Genomic DNA, 24,600 nt, shown 5'->3' on the forward strand with positions numbered 1-24,600 from the left:
CATCCATCCATCCATCCATCCATCCAACCATCCACCCATCCATCCATCCATCTATCCATCCATCCACTTATCCATCCATTCATCTATTCATCCATCCATCCATCCATCCATCCATCTATACATCCACTCATCCATCCATCCATCCATCCATCCATTCATCCATCCATCCATCCTCCCACTCATCCATCCATTAATTCATCCAACCATCCATCCATCCATCCAACCATCCATCCACCCATCCATCCATCTATCCATCCACTCATCTATTCATCCATCCATCCATCCATCCATCCTTCCATCCATCCAACCATCCATCCATCCAACCATCCATCCATCCATCCAACCATCCTTCCATCCATCCACCCACCCATCCATCTGTTCTTTTATCCATCTATCCATCACTCAACCATGCATCCACTTCTCCACCTCACCCATCTTACCCACCACTCTCCCATGAAACCAGTCATCCATCAGTAAATCCCAAGTGCTGGCAAAAGTAACTTGACAACGAACCACTCAGGAAGCCCTGCCCCACTCCTTCTGTCTCAGAAAGGGATGAGAACTCATCCTCATTCTGCAAACTCCTCCCTGCATCCTCCCCAACACCTTATTCCTTCTTTCCACAGCAAGTCGAGCAGAAGCAGAGTTCTGCCATCAAAACATATGTTCTTTCCAGTAACACTCCACCATAAATGGAGACAGAAATTTCTTTCGGGGGTTGTGTGTGTGTGTGGGGGGGGTGTTGAGGCTGAAGGCCTCCAGTAGCCTCAAAGCTGAAGGATTACAGGGAGGGAGCTGGTAAGAACACCAGGAAGCTAGGGCCACTTGAGAGGAGAGGTGACAAAAAGGCGTGAAGACGGCTGTGATGCTGATTTCAAGAGGTTCAGCTCTCCCAGTTCCAGTGTCAACAAATTCTCACCTCCAAACTTTAAACAGGTGGTTCTGAAATCTGCCTCCCTAGAATGGCTACTGGCTGTGCTTCTGTTTTTTGGGGCTCCCGTTTTCAGATGCTCAGCTATATCCACTCATGGTCTCTGGCTCCCCTTAAATTCCTTCCTTCTGTCTTCCAGGGATTCTGTGATTCCAAAGCACATCTCTGAAAAGCTCTCTTCTAGCAGGGCCCATCTGAGGCAGGGAGGGATATAGCCAGGGCCCCTCCTGGAGTCTCAGGTCGGAGCTATGATCACCACCCCAGGGAACGGAGTCCCGCATACCTATGGCTCCCACGTCATCCTGCCTGTCCCAGCTCCAGTGGGAACCTTAATAAGCATTGCTTCAGGGCCAGTCACCCAAATCAATTAATGGAATCGTTTGGAGCAGCCAATACAGGGCGACGTGCCAGGACGGAGAGGCTTTTTTTATCAGTAAAATTGGCAAGAAAGTAAGTTTCAGGCTCACGACTTTCAATTCCAGCCTCCTCAAAGAAGTAAATTGATTTTCCCCAACTGAAGATACTTAATCTTGAGAATTTAACATTTCTGTACAAGAAAAATGTATATATATATATATATATATATATATATATATATATATATATATAAATTTCAAAGGGAGCTGAATCCCAGGGAACAGGTGCAGAGAGGCAGAAGCAATGTGATTCCATGCGAGACCTTGGGTATTTTCCATGTTGGAGAGGAGACCTTTCCTCAAATTAATTGGCTTGCTTATCCCTGGGTGTGGAGGCTTTGGCAGTTAATCATGTCTCCTGGATTATTTCCTTAGGGACCAGGCGGCTTCCCGGAGTCTGCTGCTTCTGCCCGCCATTACATGTCACCTCACCAGGACAGACTCACGGACCCTCCAGTCTAGCGGTCACCCTGCTGTCCGCACATGCCCCCTGAGGCTTGCCTGGGAAGGCGGGGGCTGCAGGCTGGGGATAGAGGCGGCAGGAGGGGTCAGCTCTGTTGCATGGACTCTGGTGTCATGCCAGACCTGGGTTCAAATGCCAGCTCCTTCTGGGACCACAGGCAAGTGACGTCACAAATCTGAGCCTCATCTTCCACCTCTGTCAAATGAGGGCTGGCTTAGCACAGGGCTGGGTCCCTAGGAAGTGCTGGACAAGTGGATGGCATCATTATTGCTCTTTAAGGCTAAGTTCTCTCATCTGGAAATCGGGGATAATAATTGCTACAATGCAGAGTTTCTATAGAAAATAAATGACGCAAAGCGCAGGGTAGGAAAGCCCGGTGCTGACGGGGGCCAGGGAGGGCCAGGGAGTAAGTAGGAAATGCTGAGTGGAATTGATACACTGGAGAGATTGATACTTGCCTCTTGGCTCCCACAACTGGTGCTCAGCGAGAGAGCAGCTCAGTGATGCCAAATCTTTCACATTTTCAAGAAGCTGGAAATGTGAATTTTTTAAATGCAAAAAGCTCTCAATTTTAAAATGCTGGCAACTCACGTAAGAAAATGCAAGCGATGTATGGCCCCCAAAACTGCATCTGTGGGCTGAAGAGGCCTGCGCATCTCCGGTTTCAACAACAAACAATAAACACAGTTAACACTTAGGGCATGTATACTCCGTGTCAGCTACGGTTTTAAGCTGTTTACGTGAATTATCCCACTTAATCATCTCAGTAACTCTGCGAGATGGGTACTATTATCATACCCGTTCCATAGATGAGAAAACGAAGGCACAGAGAGGGCCTCAGGAACAGTAGTTTTCAGTCACTTCCCCTCATCACTGGCCCAGCCTTGCACCTGTCCCTGCCCCTCTGCCTGCCCTCTCGGGATCGCTCCTATTCTGAGGATCTCGGGGCTCCTTCTGAGTTCTTAGCTCTGTGCGGAGGCATATGACCATCCCGTGAGAGGCACCAAGGTCCTTCACAAAGCCCACAGACCCAGGGGAAGGGAGATTCACCAGGTGTCCGCTGGCTGGTCCCTCTCCAAATCCTTTGGGACTACGGGGCAAAAGGAGAAAAGGGTCCGGCCTGCTTCCCAGTCTTCTGGGTCAGCCAACCAGCAGAGTATCTGACTTGGGTGCTTCTGCGTCCAGCACTGGGCTAACCACTGTCCGTGCGGTAGCTCGTTGAGTCCTCTCGCTGAGTGCCGTCTGGTGGCAATCAGTACCCACGTCGTACAGGTGAACAAAATGAGGCTCAGAGAAGTAGTGACTTACCCAAGGTCCCCCAGCAGAGACAACAAGTCTTGGGCGGTCTGACTTTAAGACGGATGTGACTGGACAGGGCCAGGCTGCACGGCACCGAACCTCGCCCAGTCCTTGCGTTTTGGCCCTCCGACCCTCCTTCTGCTTGAAGGCAAGACTCTGACCCTGGACAGGCCGGCAGATGAGTCAGGAGAAACTGGAGGCTGAGATAGGGTGCGGCTTCCAGCTCAGGGAAGAGTCGGCTGAGCGGCTGGAAGGTGGGGGGCTGGACAGAGGCCTCTCCAGGAACTCTCCAGGCTCCCTTGCTACAGCAGGGCAGGACTATACAAGAGGGAGGGGCTGACGGTGCCAGAGCCCCAGGGAGCCTGGAATTCTTGGCCCCCAGCTCTGGTCTCTGCCCTGAGCGGCGGCTGTGTCTCACACGCAGTCTCTCCCTCTGCGATGTGCCTGCCTCGCACCAGCCCCAAAGGGGGCTAAATCCTCGGAGAGGCTGTTTTCCTACAGCTTCTCCTTTCAAAGCTGCCCAAAGAACACGCTTCCCCAATGTTCTTCTTTACATTTTGCCTACATATTTTTACAGCCAAACAGTGCTTTCAAAGACTTCTTTTTTTCATCTCCTAATTAATTTTTATCTTCCCAGACGGAGGGAGGACAGCACAGGAGACGCTGTTTGTGATGTCTGCTGCTCCCCGACAACTCTTCAAATGCAATTTCCTTTGGAATGCCGGGGCGCCTTGAGCCGCCCCGTCTCCCAGGCTGCAGGGTGGGCGCGGGGCTCTGGCGCACCCCCTCCCCCCCCCCCCCCCCCCCCCCCAGAGCCTGGCTTCCCGCTTCCTGTTGCTGCCTTTGGACAGGAGTAGGTTCTCTCCCTGGAGCTCTCCTCTCAGTCGGGGGGGGGGGGGGGGGCGGCGCTCTGTAGAAGCACACGAAGTTCCCCTGCCCTGCACCCCAGGATGTTCAGGGAGCCACCTGCTCAGTTCCTGCCCTTGACACGTCTCCTGCACCTGCTCTACTTGGCTTCTGCCCTCTTTTTTTTCCAAACTCTAATTCAGCGACGGCGTCCGCTCAACGTGTATCGCTTGAACGACGACGCGGGATGCAGTGGGACCGTGTGGACTGGGGATACGTAGGCACACTGGCTGCGGCTCTGCTCTTCCCCAACCGAATCCCAGACCGTGGCTGACTCCTTAGAGAAGCCGCGTGCACACAGCGACAGAGAGCACGGCCCCTGGTGCCAGACCGCGGGGGTTCAAATCCCTGCTCTGCATTTCATTAGCTGTTGATCATAGGCAAGTCCGTGTGAACTCGGCCACTTTTGAGCCTGCTTTCCTCAGGGGTAGAATGGGAGATGATCACAATGGTCTCTACCTTCCAGAGTTGTGAGGAGGACACACACGGATACAGGCCAAGTGCATGGAATGTTGCCCGGCACCCAGTGAGTGCTTGATAAATGTTACTATGATCGTCGACCTTGCCAATGTCTCCTAGGCTCCCTGTGTCTACTCCTGAAGCTGATCCCCATCCGACCCTAGCGCCATATTCACTCACGGGCAGGGGAGAGGGGAGGTAGCAAGCTTGTCCGGGAAACTTCTGGGTGGGTGTTGGCTTCTACCTCATCATCCGAGGCAGGGTTAGGGTCCCCATGTTCAAGCTCCTCTCGGCCTGGAAAGCATTCCCACTACTGTTGCCAGAGAAAAGGGAGCCTGGGCAGGAAGAGCTGGGCTTGGATTAAAGCAGGAGGCAATGTAGGGGCGCCAGGGTGGCTCAGTCGGTTGAGCGTCCGACTTCGGCTCGGTCATGATCTCGCGGTTCGTGGGTTTGAGCCCCTCGTCGGGCTCTGGGCTGACGGCTCAGAGCCCGGAGCCTGCTTTGGATTCTGGATCTCCCTCTCTCCCTGCACCTCCCTGTCTTGCACTCTGTCTCTCTCTCTCTCTCAAAAATAAACATTAAAAAAAAAAGCAGGAGGCAACGTAGCCAGACATCCAGAGGAATTAATTGGTGATCAGGAGAGCAGGAAAGTGGAGTTGGTCCCGCAGGAGATGCGGAGTTGCTGTTTCTGGCCGGCGGCCCTTGTGAGCATGGGCCCTCGTGCCCCAGCATCCCAGCTGGGTGACAGCATCTGTGTCCCTCCCCCGCCCTCCTCGCTGCACTGTTTGCAGGGAAGGTGCGTGAGGGCGGAGCAGGCTGCCGGGGGTTCTGCTTGATGCTGAGGACAGAGGCTCGGCGGGGAGCTGGAACTAGGCTCTTGGAAGCCAATCTGAGCATCTTAGCGTGGAGGGAGGCAAGGGCATCCAATCAGCGGCAATGAGCCTGCACCGGCCTTATTTATGCCGCTTCCCTTTGATCGGGAGCCCTGCTTAGAGATGGGCTCATGTGTAATGCATGAGAGATGCTTTGGCACAGTCAAAGGGCTGGGCCACAGCCTGGGGACAGGCACGAGCAGGCACACTCACACCAGCACACACACATACACACACACGTATGCGTGAACCATCACACGCACATGCAGACACACGCATGCAGGGGCTATGAGGCACACACACATGCACGGACCATGACATACATTTGCTGACACACGCACGCAGACACACATGCGTGCAGGGGCCATTATACACACATGCAAGCTATGACACACATACACGCGTGGGCTGACACAGAGGTCCACCCCCCCATGCTCACATTTGTCTAGACACACCCACGGGGACATGTAAGCAGACACGCACACACATAATCTCCATGCACACACATGTAGACATTCTGGCATATACACCTGGGTACACATCCACATGCCCAGACCACAGACATACACGCACGCATACGCTCGCCCGTACGCCCACAGATATATGCAAACGCTTATGTCCGAGCACCAAGACGCACATAGACCTGCACAGGCAGACTTTGTACACGGGCACCTGTGTGCACCCATACGTGCCTCAATGCACGTTTATGTGTACCATATACTGTGATACACACACGCAGGCACACACATGCTCACATACTGCCCACACTCATGAACACCTACACGGGGTCCCAGAGAGCCCCCGGCATGCCTGCGACGACACTTTTATATGCTCCTCGCACCAGATGCATGATAGTGACCTCTCAGGAAGGCCACATTTGCCACTTCTTGGTGGCAGCAGCGATGTTCACAAGGGGAGCCCTTTTCCTCTCTTTCCTCTTCACTAAACATCTGCTGTCCCTCAAGGAGGGACACAGGGGAGGCCAGGGTAGGGGCCAGTGATGGTGGGGTTCCAGGAGGTAGAGGCTTTCCCTCCCCGCCCTCTCCTTCCTTCCTCTCTCCTCCCTCAGGCCCCTCTGGAGGCTCAACTCATCCCTCAGAGGCTTAGCGTGGAAGGACCCAAGAGCTGGGGGGATGGGGAACCAGGGCCCAGGGTTCCAGACTGATTGAGAGCAAGTGACTAATAAATAAATGGATGGATGCCTAGACCTACAGTCCCCGAGTTCCCGAATCCTAACCATTTCTGAGAGACCCTTAGAGTAGTGGTTCTCCAAGTGTGGTCCCTGGACCACCACCAGTGGCACCTGGGAATGCCTTACACATGCACATTCGTGGCCCTGCCCTAGACCTACAAAACCAGAAACTCCGAGGGCAGGGCCCAGGAATCTGGGTTTTCCCCAAGCCTTCCAGGTGATTTGGATGCATATTCCAGTCTAAGAACAAACGGCCTGGAACGTGGGCTTTGGAGGAAGGCAGACCTGGGTCCTTCAGCTCTGAGTTCTTGAACAACCTGCTTAATCACTCTGAGCCTCAGTTTCCACAGGCGCAAAGTGGAAATAGTTGTGGTTCCCACCTCACAGGCCTTGTTCTGATGACTCAGTGAAGCCAAGCCGCTAGTCTGGCCCACTGTGAGCTCTCGGCGGTGGCTGCTGTTGTTTTTACTTTAATTTCCAGAAGAACATTTACTGGTTCTCAGGGTCAGTCAGTCTCCTCCACCATAGCTACTCTGGTAGGAGGTGGAAACCCTGGGGGAACTGAGCCAACACCCTACAGGAGGAGCAGGGAGGCCATGGCTGGATGCCCCTCAGGACAGTGACCATAGCAGGTGGCAGGGACACGCTAAGAAATGTTTATAGACGCCTGTTCAAGTTTTAACCTCCTCCCTTCCTTGGAGGACGTGCCCCCGGCCACGCTCTCCGTGGTGGAGAGCTCACCTCCAAGTGCAGGGCAGCCTCTTGGAAGATGGAGGTCATGAAGACCCTAAGCCGGTGCAGGGAGCCCACTGCCCCGGCCCCCGTTTGGGTGTCCGGGCCACGCTTCTCCTTCCCCTTTTCCAGTCTCATCCTCCCACCTGTGACGATTTAAGAGAACAGCACATTTACCCTGCCTGTCCCAGGGGTGACAACGTGTACGCTCTGTGCCGGGACCAACTCAGGTGGCCACGTCATCAAAGCTCCCTGAAACCAACCGGTCTCAAACAGGCCGGGGCTGAGCCCCCGGGGTTCCTGGCCCATGGATTCTGTGCCGTTAGGGAAGGACAGTGAAGGGCATGGGAGGGTCAGCTGGTGGTGCTGCAAGGGAGGGAGAGGGTCTCACCTTGAAGAAGGTCATGGTGGCCCCGTCTTTGACAGCCCCATACTCGATTTTGGTTTGCTTGGCCAGGTCATCAGCAGAGTCGATGGGAGATTCCATGCGCTCCACGGTCAGAAAGGCGGCCAGGTTGGCCGTATAGGAGGAGATGATGATGAGCGTGAAGAACCACCAGATGCCACCGATGATGCGCGTGGACAGGGCTTTGGGCATCAGTTCCGACCCTGGGAGAATGGAGAGGGCAGGCGGTCCCTGACAATGTCTAGGGCTGCTCAAGTCCTCTGGGGCCCAGACTCCACTGATAATCCAGTAAGAGCTGAGCAGCGGTTCTCAGTGTGGTCCCTAGACCAGCAGCCTCAGCGTCACCCGGGAGCTGGTTAGACTGGCACGTCCCCAGGCCCCTTCCCAGGACCTACTGAATCAGTCATTGAGGGGTGGGGCGCCGCAGTCTGGGTCTGGTGAGCCCTCTAGGGGATCCTGGGGCAGGCTAAAATTTAAGAACCACTGTTCTAGAACAACACGCACACGCACACCATTTCACAGGCTTGTCAGCCCCCTGGGGTCCCAGGTTCTGAGTAGAAAGCCCTGGGTTCCTGAGTGAATCATGCTCCTAACTCTGTGTGATTATGCCAGACGCTTTCCCCCTCTGGAACACTGCAAAGCACGGAGAATCGTCCTTCCTCTGTCCCAGCCTCGCACAAATAGCGCGATAGAACTGGAGAAGAAAGTGTGTTGGAAATACAAGCGGTACACAAACACAGGATTGCTGGGTGGTGCTTTGCAGGAGGAGAAAATCAACATTTTTTGAAGCTTTTTTGCTGAAAGAGATCACTCTTCCTCCCTGACCTTGGGTGCGGAGCACAATTTAGATGAAACCTTCTAACTCAAGTAATTAACGAGGCGGCTTTCAAGAGATTTAAATAGCAAGTGACTCCTGAACTTCCCAGAATGTTTGCACCTACAATCTGAAAAGTGTCTGCTTTGATATGGATGATTTTTTTTTTTTCTCAAAGAAATCACTCAAAGGAGAGTTTTTCAAATACATAACTATTTTTCTCCCTCCTAATCAAAACCTCGTGGGGAATACATCAGGGGCCCATGCTTTGAATAGCAGCTGGAGAGAAGCTATTACTGCATTGAGGGGCTTTCCAGGTCTTTCCAACTGTCACCGAGAAAAGATAACGATGGACAAAGAAGCAAGGTGAGGCTTCAGGGTACTCATTAATAGTGAGGACTGAAAGAGACACTTCCGTCAAAAGGCGCCTGTCGCTTCCCAGCTCTGGTGACCACTGGGAGCTCTGAGGCTCCCTTCCCCACCCGTCCACACCCAGCCTCATCAGATAGCTCCCAGCTATGGCGAGGGCTGCCCCCCCAAGAGGGAGAATGAATTGTTTTCCTTGTTTCCTTGGACTCGGCCAGGCCCTGCTGGACCCCTACCCGGGCCCCTGACTGGCCTCTGTCGTGGCTGGGAGATCGTTCGAGTCGGGGGCAGATTTCTCTCTCCTCTTCCTCCTTTCTAGTGCCCAGCACAGGGCTTGGCACGTAGCGGTCACTCAGGACACGCTGGGATAATACCATTCATTTGGGCATTCGCTGATCGAGGTCTACTGAGGACCAGGGTTTGTAGTGGGCCTCGTGAGCACACACGGGTGAGCAAGGAACAGAGAATTCTTTGCCCCTGGGATCTCCTTCCCTTCCTTGCCCCCTTGTCACCCACTGCCCCGCAGTGGGACCCTAACATAGGCAGAGACTTTGGTTCCACACTCCCCCCAACACCTCATTCCCTGAATTAAGAGGCTTTAGACGTGTGACTCGACAGGCAGAAGCAAGGAGCATGTGGCTCCTGGCCAGCAAGGCTGGCTCGCAGGGCGGCGGTGGTGGGGTCCTCCCCGGGAGTGTTTCCTGCCTGGGGGCTCCTCTCCTTGCACGCGCGCTTCAGCCCGTGGCATGTCTGCACCACGCTCCTTGCAGCCCGTGCAGGTACTCTGCTTTGTGAGACGTCTGAGCAGCTGCTGATCTGGCCAAAGGGGAGGCCACCAGGCTGGCGACAGGTGCGGTACACCAGCCCCCCCACTCTAGAACACGAAAGAAAACGGTATCCTTCCGTGCATACCGTCCCTGACGCGCTCAGGCTAATGTCCCCACCTCAGCCAGGAAGGACCCTTCCGGTTCCCAGGCTCCCCAGGGCTGGGTGGTCACCAAGTCCTGTCCCTGCGACATCCTGAAGTTCTCTTGGTCCATCTTTGTGCTCCACCCCCACGGCCACGACTCCAGTTCAGGTCTCGTGCTTTCATTCCCGCAGTGACCTCCCGCCCTGCCTCCCTGCCTCCGGTCTGGCCCATTCTCAGCTCAGCTTTGCTCAGCCAGAGTCTAAGGTGGCGAGGCCATCGGTGGGGCTGGCCCCCAGAAGCAGGATGCTGTTATGTCCACTGCAGCTAGAGCAGGAGAGGCTAGGGATGAGCCCTGCACGCCACGGGTGGGCTGGCTTATCTGCTTTCGCCTCAGGCCCTGAGCCAGTTCAGCCAGGGACCCGAGACAAGGGTACACACCTGACTATCAGGTGTCTCCAACCTGCTGGCAGTTTAGCAGGTCTGAGACTGCCCTGGAAGGTGGGCAGGCTCTGCAGACTCAGGAGAGGAGGTACCCCCTCCTGGAGAGGAGGCCCCTGGGGAGAGGCCACATACCTTGCTGCATCAAGGACCCCATGCCGAACCAGAAGCTGTTGAGCAGAGTGAAGTTGTTTTCCACCACCTCGGAGCCAGGGTTGCAGGGATGTGCATCGTACCACTCGTAAGGGCTGAACCTGCAGCAGGGAGAGGGGAGCGCTGGGGCGGAGCTGTGGGGAGCCGGCAGCGGGGGAAGGGGCATCGGTGCCACCACGGGGGCTGCTTGCTTAGCAAACGCGGCCGCGCTGCCCCTTTAACTCCGATCGACTTAGTGTTCTGCCGGGGAGGCAGGGAATGGGAACTCAGGGCCATTTTGCTTCTCGTTCTTTATTGTTAGTGCCCTTTTCTGGCTGTAAAAGTAATTCAGCAGTATCTCTTAAAATTAAAAGTGCACATGCCCCTCAACCTAGCAATTCTGCGACTCATTATCCAGCCTGGAAAAAAACGCCCGTACACGAGCATAAAGAGGGCGTTTATCAAAGCATTGTTTGTAATAGCAAACACTGGAAACAGCCTAAATGTCCTTCAACAGAAAAATGATTAAGTAAACTATGTCAGAACCATACTCTGCAATGTCACACAGCTGATGGGAGAGAATGAGAGATGTCTAGATGTCCCGACAGGGAGAGTCCTTCCACACATGCTGTTGGGTTAAAAAAAAAAAAAAAAAAAAGATGATAAAAATACGAACAATATGATCACGTTTATATAAATAGATTCCTAAAGACACAACCCTACACCTCTTCACATACATGTGTATACAAACCCATTGGAAGAGTCTGGAAAGATTCCTGTCTAAAAATATCAGGGTTGCCCTCTGGGGAGGGGGTCAGAATGGTGGCAGGAATTTCAGGGAAGCCTGTTGCCTTATATGGATTATATTAATTTTTAAAAATAAGAATTGGCTTTTCTTTTTTTTAATATTTTAATGCTTATTTATTTATAATTTTTTAATATTTATTTATTTTTGAGAGAGAGAGAGAGAGGTGAGTGGGAGAGGGGCAGAGAGGGAGACAGACACAGAATCTGAAACAGGCTCCAGGCTCTGAGCTGTCAGCACAGAGCCCGACGCGGGGCTTGAACCCATGAACCGTGAGATCATGACCCGAGCCGAAGTCGGACGCGGAACCGACTGAGCCACTCAGGCGCCCCAAGAATCGGCTTTTCAATTACTTATATACTTAAAATGGAAAAAAAAAAAAAGAAGCAAAACATGCTCTTCATAAAATATTCAAACGGTCTAGAAGAATACAGTGCAAAAGTGAAAAGTACTGGAGGGTTCCCACCCCCGGAGAGAACAATGTGTTACATAAGTGTTCAGATTTTTTCACTCTGAATCTACAAATACCTGTATGACAGGAAAAAAAATTGTTACTTAAAGCCCCCCACTGCCTTCTAAGGAAGAGAAGTCCTGATTACGGAGGGATCTTTGTTTATTGCAAAAGGGTTGCAGTTGGGGAAGTGTAAAGCCGGAGGAGGCTAGAGTCCTGGGGGGAGACTGAGAGCCCGTGGAGAAGGTCCCCAAGAGGCTGGCGTGGCTGGCGTGGCTGGCGTGGGGTAGGATGCTGAGACGAGAGACCCAGAAGGAGAGACGTGTCCAGGGGAATTTTGTTTTGTTTTTTAATGTACGATACGCTTTAAGCATGCTGTTGTGACTTTTCCAGCCCCCCCTTTAAAAGCTTTAATGAATTATACATTGATCGCCAAAGCTCGCGTGAGAAGAATTTTGTCCTCACAAGGTGGGAAGATCCTACCCGCGTGAAACTTTAAAGGGAGGCTTCCAACCAAGACGGGGATATTCAAAGGCAGTGGCCACAAACTGGCTAGGGGCTCTAGAAATCCAGAAGGAAGAGAATGAAGCCCGAGGCGAGTGGAGGCGGAGGCTGCTGTGGGAAGGTTCTGGGGAAGAGACCTCTGGAGAGTCGTGCATTCAGCGGTCCTCAGATCTCCCCGTGAAGTCTGGGGAGAGGGGTTCCCACGGGACTGCCGGGGGAGGCCAGCAGGCGGCTCTGTAACGAGGTGGACCGCCGCCTGGGTCCATGTGTGTGTGGCTGAGGTGTGCCTCATGGATGCACGCAGGAGGGCAAGTCCCTGCTGCATGGCATTGGCCTGCGTGCCCAGACACAGCCAGGTGTAAGGACCCTGGGCCAACAGGGCTTCCCTGGACCAGATGGGCCCGGCTCCACCTTGGGTCCTATCCGAGACGGGCGACAGGACCGTAACAGGGAGAAGCCACGGGGCCTGGGCTGTTGCAGGGCTGGGTGCTGAGCGGGGGAGCAGGCCGACCGAGGAGGCACTGCCCAGGCGGGCCCAGGTGCAGGCGAGGGGAGAAGTCTGATTTGTGAACGAAGGTAGAAATGTCTAGAAATGTCGAGGACTATACCGGACTCAACTTTCTGATTTTTTTTTTTAAGTTTGTATTTATTTATTTTTGAGGGAGAGAGAGTGAGAAGGGCAGAGAGAGAGGGAGAGAGAGAAAACCCCAAGCAGGCTCCGCGCCATCAGCACGGAGCCCGACCCAGGGCTCGAACCAACCAACTGCGAGATCACGACCTGAGTCGAAACCAAGAGTCGGACACTTAACCGACGGAGCCACCCAGGCGCCCCTCAACCTTCTAGTTTCTGAATTGAAACAGTGTTCGTGGTTGGAGAGAGACCTAGGATTTCTGAGACCTGGAGGTGGGCCAAAAAGTGGCAGGCCCCGAAAGAACTTTCACGGAGGGCAAGGACAGCCTCACCTCTGAACACACTGGGAGGTGGGGTGGGAGATAAAGATGATTTCTGACGAGACCCCACCAGTCCTGTGTGCCTACATACACGGTACCTGTGATACTTTTGAAACACACAAAAAATCATACCATAGTACTCCCTAAAATTTGGATTTTCCACTGAATAAGTTACCAGCCTCTTTCCAGATCAGTTCTTCCGGATCTGCCTAACTCCCTGTAATGACTTCATAGGTGCTTTTTACCACCCCTCTGCTGACGAGTGCCGGCAGTCCTGTCCTCTGTGAGAATGCACACTCCCTCCTTTCCTGTCCTTCTACCTCTCCAGGCATAAAGCAGAACATTGTGGTGGCGGAAGAAGGCCTTGGTTAATGCCTCGACTCCTGGTGCCCGACAGACACAGGCCAGGCCACTTTACAAGATGGACGGTCGTGCGACACAGCAGAGCGGCCCTGAAGTGGGCCTGGGGAACTGCCCACACTTCACGGACCCCGCCTCTGGGGCAGCTGTGTCCAGCTCTCCAGCAGCCAACGTGGAGCGGTCTAAGGGACACAGGCCACATGGGAGGGGGGACAGAGGGCCACCTCTAGCCTATGGATGTGCTGGGCTTGACCCTGACAGTGTTGTAAAAAAAATCAAGTTGGCGGCTACCTATAGAAGTCATGAGCTGTCCCTTGAAAAATCTACATGTGTCTCTAAAAACCATGAACTCTGCCCTTCTGGCCCCGCATTCCTGCCCAGTGCCGTCTGCTGGAGCCCAGAGAGGCTGTCCTCCCCAGGGGAGCGTCCTCCAGTCTGCTTCCGTCTTTCCCCCTCCCTGCTTCCCTCCCTCTCGCTTCCTGTCCAGCCCCACGGGCACCTGTGTTTGCCACCCGACTCCAAACTGACAGGCCTCGCTCTGGGACCCAACTCTGCAAGAAAAAGCTTTCTGACCTTAGGCACCGACTTAGCCGCTCTGAACCTCGTTGGCTACTTCTGCAAAGTGGGGAGAATTATACCCGCTTCCCTAGACCTTTCTAAGGATCAGATGGGAAGGGTGTAACATGTGTGTTACCTAACGTGCCAACTGTACTATGACCCTGTTCGCGGCTCTGTGACCAGGTCCCTTGCCCCTCTCCTGTCCTGTCATTCCAGCAGCTGCAGAAATCCCATCTCTTCCAGAAAGTCTCCCCAGCCTAACCTTGGCAAGGGGGCCCCTTTCTTCTTCGCCGGGAGGCAGGAGGCGAAAAGCAGGCTGAAAGGCCAGGGGCTGGAGGGGGACTGGCCGCACACAGAATGGGCGGAAGGAACGCCAGAGAAACTGGCCCTGTTTTGCAGGGGGTGGGGAGCCGAGAGTGGGCTGGAGCTGCTAAAATTATAGTAAGAGCTCTGGAGAGTGGCTCCCGCTTTCAAAGGCTTGTTAGGCCATTAGAGAAAGAGGCGTGATAAAGGCCTCTCCGTGGCAGGCGGGCTGGGCAGAGCAGGCAGGCGGCACCGGCCAGCTGGCAGCCCAGGGCTTCCGAGGCAGGCAGATTTCATCCCTCACATCCTTCCCTTTGGTCTCTCTCCGTGCGGGAGGAGGGAGCGAAAGGGAGCGGGGTGGGGGAAGGCTTTCAAAGAAGACTCCGGAGGGGGAAGAGAAAAAAAAGGCCAAAACACCAAGTCATTGGATCTCAAATTGCCTCTCTAGAGAAGCCCCTCTTCGCACCTCGTTAGGATTTAGAGAAAAAGGAACCAGGGCAGGGGCTGGGGCCGGAGCCTGGAAGGAGGGGCAGAGGGCCCAGGGCCCGGGAGCTGCCACCTTGGGCAGGGGCAAAGGACAAACGTCCAGGTGGTCAGAGATGTGGGTCACACATAAAGCGCCGGGTGACCAGAGTTCAAATGCCCGATGTGTCACTTACTGCCAGGATGGCCTTGGCAAACATGGGACCTCTGTGAGCCTCAGACGTCTCCCCTTCATGGCGGACTGAGAGAATCACTTAAGACAATGGCTCTAAGTTCCAGAGCACGGTGCTTGGCAAACACCAGGTGCTCAGTAAACACCAAGCTGAACCTGCCCCCTAGTGACCTCCTCCCACCAACCACCATGGACCATCCGGTGCACCTGAGTCTGTCGTACTTGGGTGCCTGGCCCAGGTGAGCAGCTCTGGGTGATGGCTTAACCCGCTCCCAGGGCCTGGGATACAACAGTTGCCTCCCAGTCGTGGACACAGACTAGAGTAAGGCCTGGGGGAGTCATGCCCAGGGGGCTATGGAATGTTGCTTAAAGGATGTAAAGGGATCTGAGCCTCGGCGAAGGACACAGGGACAGGCAGCGCAGTGGCCTTCAACGTGGGCCTTCTGTGTGAAGGACTGAGGATGTAGGGACCAGTCTGGCTCCCTAAAATCCCAACCTTGGGCCAGAGCTCTGGCCAAGGCATTACCCTTACCTGGCAATGACAAAGAGGACACAGCTGACACCCAGGTAGGCGAGCAGCACGTACATCCAGATGTCTGGGGACAGCGGGTTGAGGAAGGAGAAGACACTAGGGTTGGTGCCATTGGGTTTTCGATACAGGATGCTCACACCGAGTGTCATGAAGGGCTTGGAGAAGTCGATGGCCTTCTCGCGGACATGGGTGATGGTCAGGGGGGCCACGGCCAGATCTGCCTTCTGCAGTGAGAGAGATATGCACAGACAGACATAAGAGCAAAGCCTCAGACTAGCAGGGGACAGGCACCTCTTCCTGGAGGAGGGAGGGTAAGGGAGCGGAATGGAGCCCGTCGTCTGAGCCTTGGGTCACTCGCCCACTCTTCAGTTTCAACTTTTACTAACCTTTGTCCTGCGCCAGGCCATGCCCAGCATGCTGGGGAGACCACGATGAATTAGACTTGACCCCCGTTCTCCAAGAGCTCTTGGCCTCCAGGAAGAGGACAGCGGTATCGACACGCAGAGAATGGAACCCTATTAAAGCTGTAACCCATGGGGTTCATTCTCAAAATGGGGTTTTGTCAAATAAATGTAGTTCAGCAATCCACAAACCTTCAAAAATAGCTCCTGCTCTTTCTCTGTGACTTTCAAACGTCATGAATCCACAACCAACCTTATTTGAATCTGTTTTCCTCTCCTCTCCACATCTTGACTGCTTCGCTCTGTTCTGGATCTTTCTGTACATCCTAACAGCCCCCAAAGACCAGTTGGGCAAAAATAATACCCTCTTTGGAAGGAGAGATAAGTCCAGAGCCCTCTTCCATAGGGGAGGGGAGGGAAGAGAGCAAAGCAGAGGAAGAAAGGAAGGGGGTGGGGAAGGCTAGGAATGTTCCTATGTTGGCCAATTTTTGCTCACCACAATTTTAATGAGGGTAATAATTAAAGGTCTGTCTCTTCGGTCTGAGCTTTTCCTGATTAAAAATCTATAATCCCTCATTCTCCCACCTTTCCAGCCTCCACCCCACTGCTCTCCTGCTACATGAGACACCATGGAACTGCTTCCTGATGACCACATTCCCTTTTTCACCTCCCCGATTTGCACACATTGTGCCCTACTGAGAATGCCCTCTTCCCGCTGTTTTAACTCTTACCACCTACGATTTTTCTTTGCACAGGCTACCTCCTCCAAGAAGCCCTCCCTGATAGCCTCCAATTCTAACTCCCATGAAGCTTGCTCTGCCCTACGGTAAGGTCCTAACCTGCTGAGGTTGAATGCAGGATGTGTGGCCATGTGACTTTTTGTCTTATCTGCCTATTTACCAGTGAGTTCCTAAGTGCAGTTGGGACTGTAGCTGATTTACTGCTTTGTTTGTCCATTCCCAAGCCCCATCTCAGCTTCTAGAATATTTGTTAGTTAATAGTGTTTTCCTCTGGGAGGGCTCCTGTGGCTATTTACATATCAGAATGTAAATCAAGCTATCACTTCCCTATCTCAGGTGTGGGCAGAACCGAGAGGGAGCTCGGGTCCTAAAGACCAGTACTAAAGACCTTTTTGCAAAGGCAGGGTGGCTGCTTCTGAGATCTCTTTCCAAGGCAATGTGTCTAGGCAGCCACCCACTGGCGTGGCCCAGCTTCATTCATTCATTCATTCATTCATTCATTCATTCATTCATGTGCTCATTCATTCGTTTTATGAGCTCCGCCAAGCACTAGGGATGCAGAGCTCAGCCAAACAGACATGGTTTCTGGGCTTACAATCTGGTGGGGGAGATGGGACATTATGTAAATTGTTTCCTAAATGGTAACTGTTAACACTAACTCTGACTTCACCAATCCTAGAACAGGAACCAACAACCAAGTTGAAATCAGATTCAAGGAAGGGAAGGCTAATCTGGGTAGAACCCCAGCTTGTAAAAGACTCTGCAGGTGCTCCGGGCTGGGGGCGGAGGGCGCTGACGAACACGCAACCCTGACGTTGCAACCCCCATGATTTTCCTTTCAGCGGCAGCCCCCTCAGCCGATTATTGACATTGGGAGCCCAAGGGTTCAGCAAACCTTGGAACCTGGGACAGACAGGGAGGAGGAGCCTAATACAAAGGACATTTCATACTGGGACCTTCCTTTTGTAAATGTCTAAACGTGTGAGTCGGAACTTGCCTAGCTTGGAAGGCAGAGGAAGATGAAATGCTGAGTGGCTACCTGGAGCCCTGTCAGTTCAGGGGGTGTACAAAGGAATGCAACGAAAGGAGAGAACTATCAGGGAAGGTGCAGAGTGAATAATGTGTCTTCTCAAGACCTACTACGCTCCGGTCTGGGATGCAAGGCTGAGCCGGAGTCCCAGCTCCCGCTCTTACGGAGCTTCCTGTCAAGTGAGCCTCTGCTGGCGGATGCTGCTGGGACTCAAAGGGGTGGGGGCCAGGGTGGGGCATGCTGGAAGGTTCCTTTTGGTGCTTGTTCTAGGATCCTGTATAATGTTGGCATGACAGGAGTGTAGTGGGCTTCTGATTCTAGAACTTGGCTTCCCCTGGCCCCAACCCTTCAAAGCACATTGCTTTGAGGGGCTCTGCTCTGACTCCAACATCATCGTCACTGCTCATTTGGAGCTGGCCTCTGGGAATGGCCTCTGAGGCTTGGAGTGGGTTCCTGGCAAGAACCTCAAAGTCGATGGTGCCAGTCTTCCTTTGGCTTTGATGGCAAGTTGGATGAAAGGGCTAGTGACTGGGGATCACGGAACCTTCAAGATCTTCCCACCAGCCTCCGGTCCTCCGGCTCCCGCATGCTGGGAGGCGGGCGTCCACGGCATTCTGTGCTTACGGCAGAGAGTCAGCTGGTCAACCTGTCCTTCCTCAAGGGGGTTTTGATGTGTGTTCTCCCTTGGGGCTTCTGGAAAGCTGGTGTTGCGGCCGGAAACACTACATTTCACCGTTGGTTACGATTTCGCTGCTAAAAGGCATTATTTTGTCCAGCTTCCCTTGAAAGAGGGGAACAGATGTCAAGCCTCTGCTGTTTCAGCTCATTACTCAGAACGAAAGGCCCAATCTTGGCAGGCTCTTCCCACTCGTGCCAGTTTTCTTTGAGGATGGTTGGTAAAATCGTGGGCTGTCGGAGCTGGACGAGAGACCTTCAGAAACCTCGATTCCAACCTCTTTCTTATGGAGGGAAACTGAGGCTGCAAGAAGGTCCAAGGGCCTTGCCCTCATATTCACAGCAATCATGCCCTTGGCCAAACCAAACCTTGTCCGGCACGCTCCTTGGTCTTACGAGTGATCTGTTGGTCCCATCTGCCTGAGGACCTTTCCATACCTTTCCTATACCTCTAAAACGGGCCGGACAACCCTTCCTGGGCATTACGTCATCCCCATAAGCAGCTCTCCCTTACCAAGAATCTGTCAGGACGCACCTGGCTCCAGCCTTTCCTACTCTACGCCATACTTGTGCGCGGCCACTTGTCGCCATTTGCTGCACCGTGTGTCCAACGACCAGAACTGAAGGCAAGAACCACTTACCCAGCTACAGCTCCACAGTCTGGCCCTTAGCATCCCGCCCTCTTGGCTGCTGCTTGGATCCTCGCCTCATACCAGAAAGTGAAGCCAGGGGAACCCGGCTCCAGGAACAGACTTGTGACCGTGGTCCCACCTCTGGCAACTTATTGCTGATCAGCCTTCTCTTAAGCCAGGGGTCCTCCCCAGGGAAGGATCTGCCCCCCGAGCCCCAGCTTGCTCCATGAGTCCGGTATTCTGGTTGGCACCTGCCTCCTCGCGTTCCCAAGTATGGTCTCCATCAGATTCCCCACCTCTGTGCTCAGCCTCTTGGTTGGGGTCCCCCAGGATGTCTTGTTACTCAGACTGTGACCTGCCACAGTTAAAACAGTAATGACCACGGCCATTCATGGATGATGGCGAAGCATGCTACATATACTTTACTGCCATATATGACCCCCCCCAGCAGCCTCCTCTGGCGGTAAATGTTATTACCACATTCCAGATGAGGGTACTCTGGCTCCATCAGGCTAGGAGATTGCTTAGAGCTCTACTGGCCTGAGTGACAGGTGGTGTTTCCGGTACAGTAGAGAGCATAGCTGCCTTCCAAGCAGATGAATGGCTGAGCCAGTACCTGGACCCTGTTCACCATGACCTCAAACCCCAATGCTTTACCACACTACCATGCAAGTCACGCGTAGGGGGTTGAATTGCGCGTGCCCTCCAAATACGTTCAGGTCCTCGTCCCTAGTACCTGGCAGTGTGACCTTACTTGGAGATAGGCTCTTCCCCCCCCCCCCGCCCGCCCGCCCCCCAACTAAAATAGTGTTTTATTACTGCCATTGATATTAAACGGCATCAGATAAATTGCTGGGAGAGTGTCTGGGGCTGTGCAAAGAAAGGACATACTCTCACTCCCCCAGAGATCTGTTTCCGGCTCCTGCTGGGTGCCCCTAAATTCATCAGTGTGCCTAACAGCCATTCCCGAGCATGTGGCACTGGGGGCGCTAATTAGGGAATGGCTCCTGGCAGGAGCCTGTGTTTATCCGGACTCCGCATCACAGTAGTTCAGATGTCCCCAGCAACACTCCCCAAGTGGTGTAAAACTCTCATAATACCACTGCTTACCTATCAGAATAGCCAGAAAAAAATATTGATGATACAAGTGCTGATGAGGATGTAAAGCAAGTGAATCCCCCCCCCCCCCCCCCCCCCCCCCGCCGCCGCCAGACTGTTGGCAGGAATGCAAAGTGGTTCATCCGCTTAGGTCACCAGCCATTAGAAAAACACAGAACTCAGGAACAGCTGAATGGAAGAGAGGCACAGGGCAAGGTAAGCGGGAAGGGGCACGAAGCTCCCACGTCCTCTCTCTCTCCCACCATGCGCCCCATATCTCCACCTGTTCACCGACCTGGAAGCTCCGAAAACAGGGTCTTTGCAGAAGGAATCAAGTTAAGGTGAAGTCAATACCGGGTTAGGGTGAGCTCTAAATCCAATGCCTGGTGTCCTTATAAGAGGAGGAGAGGACACACAGGGACACACAGAGGAGGCCCCGTGACAATGCACGCAGAGACCGGGGCGATACAGCTTCCAGCCAAGGAATGCCAAGGATGGCCGGCCACACCGGAAGCCAGTGGGGAGGCGTGGGACACATTCTCCCTCAAAAGGGACCAATTCCGGGGCGCCTGGGTGGCTCAGTCGGTTAAGTGTCCGACTCTGACTCAGGTCATGATCTCGTGGTTCGTGGGTCTGAACCCTGCATCGGGCTCTGTGCTGACAGCTCAGAGCCTGGAGCCTGCTTCAGATTCTGTGTCTCCTTCTCTCTCTGCCCCTCCCCTGCTCACATTCTGTCTCTCTCTCTCTCAAAAATAATAAACATTTTTGTTCATGCTCTGTCTCTCTCTGTCCCAAAAATAAATAAACGTTGAAAAAAAAATTAAAAAAAAAAAAAAAAGGGGGGGCGCCTGGGTGGCACAGTCGGTTAAGCGTCCGACTTCAGCCAGGTCACGATCTCGTGGTCCGTGAGTTCGAGCCCCGTGTCGGGCTCTGGGCGGATGGCTCAGAGCCTGGAGCCTGTTTCCGATTCTGTGTCTCCCTCTCTCTTTGCCCCTCCCCCGTTCATGCTCTGTCTCTCTCTGTCCCAAAAATAAATAAACGTTGAAAAAAAAATTAAAAAAAAAAATAATAAACATTTTTAAAAAACTAAAACAAAAAGGGACCAATTCCACCAACACCTTGACTTCCGATTTCTGGCTTCCAGAGCTCAGAACAAATTTCTATTGTGGTCATTTGCTGTGACAGCCCTGGGTCACTCCTACACCTGCCACTTAGATCCTGGGCAGGATGCACGGAGCTCTTTCCACCTCCCCATTCAGATGAGCATTCCGCTATGGCTGGGCCCACCCTGCCCTGTCCTGAATGCGGGTTCCATTCCCAGAGACAAGAACTTGACTCTGGCTCCTGACCATATGTGGCTTGCACTGGGTCTCCCCAGGATACACATCACATCGGCTGGTGGGGGCTTCTCAATCCTATGGCTGCAGGGACCTGCAGATTCACCTCCACTTCCCTCCAGATGCTTCCACAGCCACCCAAGAACACCAGTCTCACTCCTGCTACGCATGCAGGACTTTCCCCCAGGGCTTGGTCTGTTGGCTCCCCGCCTATGTGTGCGGTATCCATAGAATTCACCTTCCATTCTTTTCTCAACGTGATATTTCTCCATCTAGAATTTCCCCACTCCCAATCCTACTTAACGTATGTCAAGACTCCCCTCTGGCCCTTAGGATAAAGAAAATTCTTATCAGGGGTTCCTTAAGCCTTTCGTGGCCTAAGACAACTTTCTGTCCAAGAGAATCTTCTGCAACAGTGGGAAAGTTCTATATTTACACCGTCCAATATGGTAACCACTAGCCACACCACGTGGCTTGTGTAACTGAGGAACTGAATTTATACTTGTATTTAATTAATTTTGAATTAAATAATTTTAAAAATGGATTTTAATTAGCTTAAGTTTAAATTTAAATAACCCCAGTGGCTGGTGGCTACTGAGTTGGAAAGCGTGGACCTGGTCCTCCCTGCCTCTCCGGCCTTTCCTTACCTCATGTCTCCTCGTTCACTTTCTACTGGCTTCTTTCAGACCCCCCCCCCCCAACGCATGCTCTCTCTCACCCCAGGACCTTTGCACCTGTGCGTTTTTCTACCTGGAACTTCTTTCTCCACAAGCTGTCTGTCTTGCTGAAGTCTATTTCTTCAGACCTCAGCTCCAATATCACATCCACAAAACCCTCACATGACCCTCAGGTCTCCCTGGTGACTCCTCTCATGGCATCAGGTGGGTTTTTTTTTTTTTTTGCTCCTAGCACTGAGCACAGTTGGGTTTTAGAGGGACTGGGTGATTTCTCCCCTCCTGGACCATATAAGCTCAGGGGAGCAGGGCTTGAGCCTCTGTCCTCGCACCACACGACGCCCCACGCCTGGCACAGCGCCTGGCTCAAAGCCCGCGCATGGCAGAGGTCGTGGGGCCGAATGATTGTGGAGGTAGAGGAGAGACACCCAGCAAGCACGTCCGTAGCATCTGCTGGCGGCTCCCAAATTCCAAGCTGAAGAAAACAGGGCTCCTGGAACAGCCCTGGACAGGAGCCTGACAACGAACAGCCTCAACAACCCAAAATCGGAATAGAGGGCAAACGGTGCTGGCAGATTCTTGAGTGTCGATGGATGGGTCAACCACCACACCTGTAATTCACATGCAGGCTTCCTGAGCCTGTGGCGGCCTCACCGCCTGCCCGTGGGGAACGCGGCCTATGCCTCTCCCTGGCCTGGGAGAACTGCTATCTCTGTCTTCTGCAGGAAGGAAGGGCAGGTCTTCCCTGTTTCAGAGCCACAGGCGCCCCAGGACGGACACTGCTGGAGCTCCGTCTCCAACCACCGGTTCCTCTCCCCCCACCTCACAGGGCCCCGAAGGTGGCATCAGCCCAGACAGGCTTTGCCCTGCAAAGCCCGAGGAATTGGGGGCAGTGAGCCGCTCTCCCTCCACATGCCGCTAGGTCTCAGTGATGCGTTCCCATAGCCTCCCATGCGGCTCCCCGGTGCCCTTGGCACAACTAAATTCTTATTTGTGAGTCACCGTTTAAGACCTCACGTTTAACACACATCTGCAGGTACATAATCTCCAGGAGGGCAGGGACTGAACTGATGTATCCCCCACATTAGCACAAAGCCTGGCACTAAGAAGAAGCTCAGAAAGTTCTTTGGTAAGACGGAGCAATGAAGTACTCCCCAAGGGTCCTGACCAACCCTTACCCCAGCCTAAGGGGCTGAGCTCTGGCCTCAGTTTCCCTAATCAGTACCCCCATTGTCCCTGAAGCCACATGACCCATGCCAGTTGGCCCGGACCCTGCTCCCTTGCCTGTCTTTTTCTAGAGTTAGGACTCTGCTTCCTGGACCCCGGCCCTTGATGGGCCCCTTACTTTTGGCCTATTCGTTGAAAGCCCTCACCTGTCCTCATGGTCGTCCTCAGGTAGGGCCTAGTGACCATCTTTAGTTTCGCATCCCTCCCTAGTCATTGCCCGGGACTTCATCAGCACTGTGGCCACTAATAGCCTGGGAAAACCCAGATGTATCTAAAGAGATGGGGACGGGTGCCATGTAGACATGACTGAGGGGTCACGTACCCATGCTTCACACACAGGCCTCCGGAGCTGCTGGGCGCCTGACAGTGAGAAATGAAGTCTGTGCCTTTCCCGGGCCTGCGAGAAGGGCCCGATTCCCACCTCCCAGCAAAGGCTCTCCTGCATCTGTCTTTTAGGACAACTCAGTAGGTGTTCCCCGCTTTGTGGCACACTGTGGGGGATGAACCACACCTGCATTCCCCCCTCTAAGAGAAACCCCCTTCCCCATGCCCTGCATGACCCCAAGGGTGGAGACGCTGGCATCCTCAGTGCGCCCCCCCCCCCCCCCAGGTAGGTACCCTACCCATGCCCTGGATAGCTCTTCCTCAGTATCTCTTCCTGACCCTCAGGCTCACTCAAGACCATCCCACTGTGGATGCTGCTGCAGGGGCCTGACTGGTTCCCACGCCTGCTGTGCCAGACCCGGAAATGCATGGAAGTCCGGAGCCTGGGGATAAACCTATTCCCCCTTCTCCCTTCACCCTGAGACATCCCTGGCAAGGCCTTCCTAGGGTGCCGACTCGGAGACTGGGCACACTGAGTGCTGACCGGCTCAGCGCGGAGCCCTCGTATGGCCTGTCCTGCTCCCGCTCCACTTCGGCCCCTCACTCTCTCCCTGGCCCCCCAGCCCTGAACTAAGTAGTGGCGTCTAAGCCTCCGTCTCAGGCTGTGCTCTCCAGCAGCCAGGCTGAGACCGTGTTCCGTAAGGTTTTGTGGAATGAAGGAAGGAGCAGGTGGCCCTCAGTAGGGGGTCAAGTATGTCCCTATCGCTCCCTCTGACCTTTGTTTCCTTCCAGTCCCCCCTCACCCTGGCCACCTGTGCCTTGACCACTCTTGCTTCCGGCTGTCTGGACACTGACCTCCGGCCAGGCTCTTTTCCAGGTCTTTCCCAGGTTGCTCTCTGTTGGCTGAGTCCTGGCAGCTAAGAGTCCTTCGGTTGAATCTCAGTGTGGTCTGGGTCCTTTCTGCGTCCCTCGCCCGTTTCCCTGCTCGTTCTCAGGCAGATCCCGAG

The 24,600-nt window shown here is 53.8% G+C and overlaps 1 protein-coding gene and 1 long non-coding RNA gene across 3 annotated transcripts in view; one reads left to right on the plus strand and one right to left on the minus strand.

The window, feature by feature from the left end:
- GRIK3 (glutamate ionotropic receptor kainate type subunit 3) overlaps positions 1 to 24,600 on the minus strand; it is a 230,776-nt gene that overhangs the window by 12,666 nt on the left and 193,510 nt on the right. For both annotated transcript variants that reach the window (XM_045476763.1, XM_045476760.1), the window contains exons 11-13: positions 15,456 to 15,679; positions 10,340 to 10,458; positions 7,662 to 7,879 (exon numbers count right to left, since the gene is read on the minus strand). In XM_045476763.1, coding sequence (XP_045332719.1) covers positions 7,662 to 7,879; positions 10,340 to 10,458; positions 15,456 to 15,679 — 561 coding nt within the window. The remainder of the gene's footprint in view (positions 1 to 7,661; positions 7,880 to 10,339; positions 10,459 to 15,455; positions 15,680 to 24,600) is intronic.
- On the plus strand, positions 3,120 to 4,580 carry LOC123597626. Its single transcript, XR_006712182.1, has 2 exons — positions 3,120 to 3,869; positions 4,159 to 4,580. It is a non-coding gene; the product is annotated as an uncharacterized LOC123597626 (long non-coding RNA).

The sequence above is a fragment of the Leopardus geoffroyi genome, chromosome C1 (genome assembly GCF_018350155.1).
Source record: "Leopardus geoffroyi isolate Oge1 chromosome C1, O.geoffroyi_Oge1_pat1.0, whole genome shotgun sequence".
NCBI classification, from domain to species: domain Eukaryota; kingdom Metazoa; phylum Chordata; class Mammalia; order Carnivora; family Felidae; genus Leopardus; species Leopardus geoffroyi.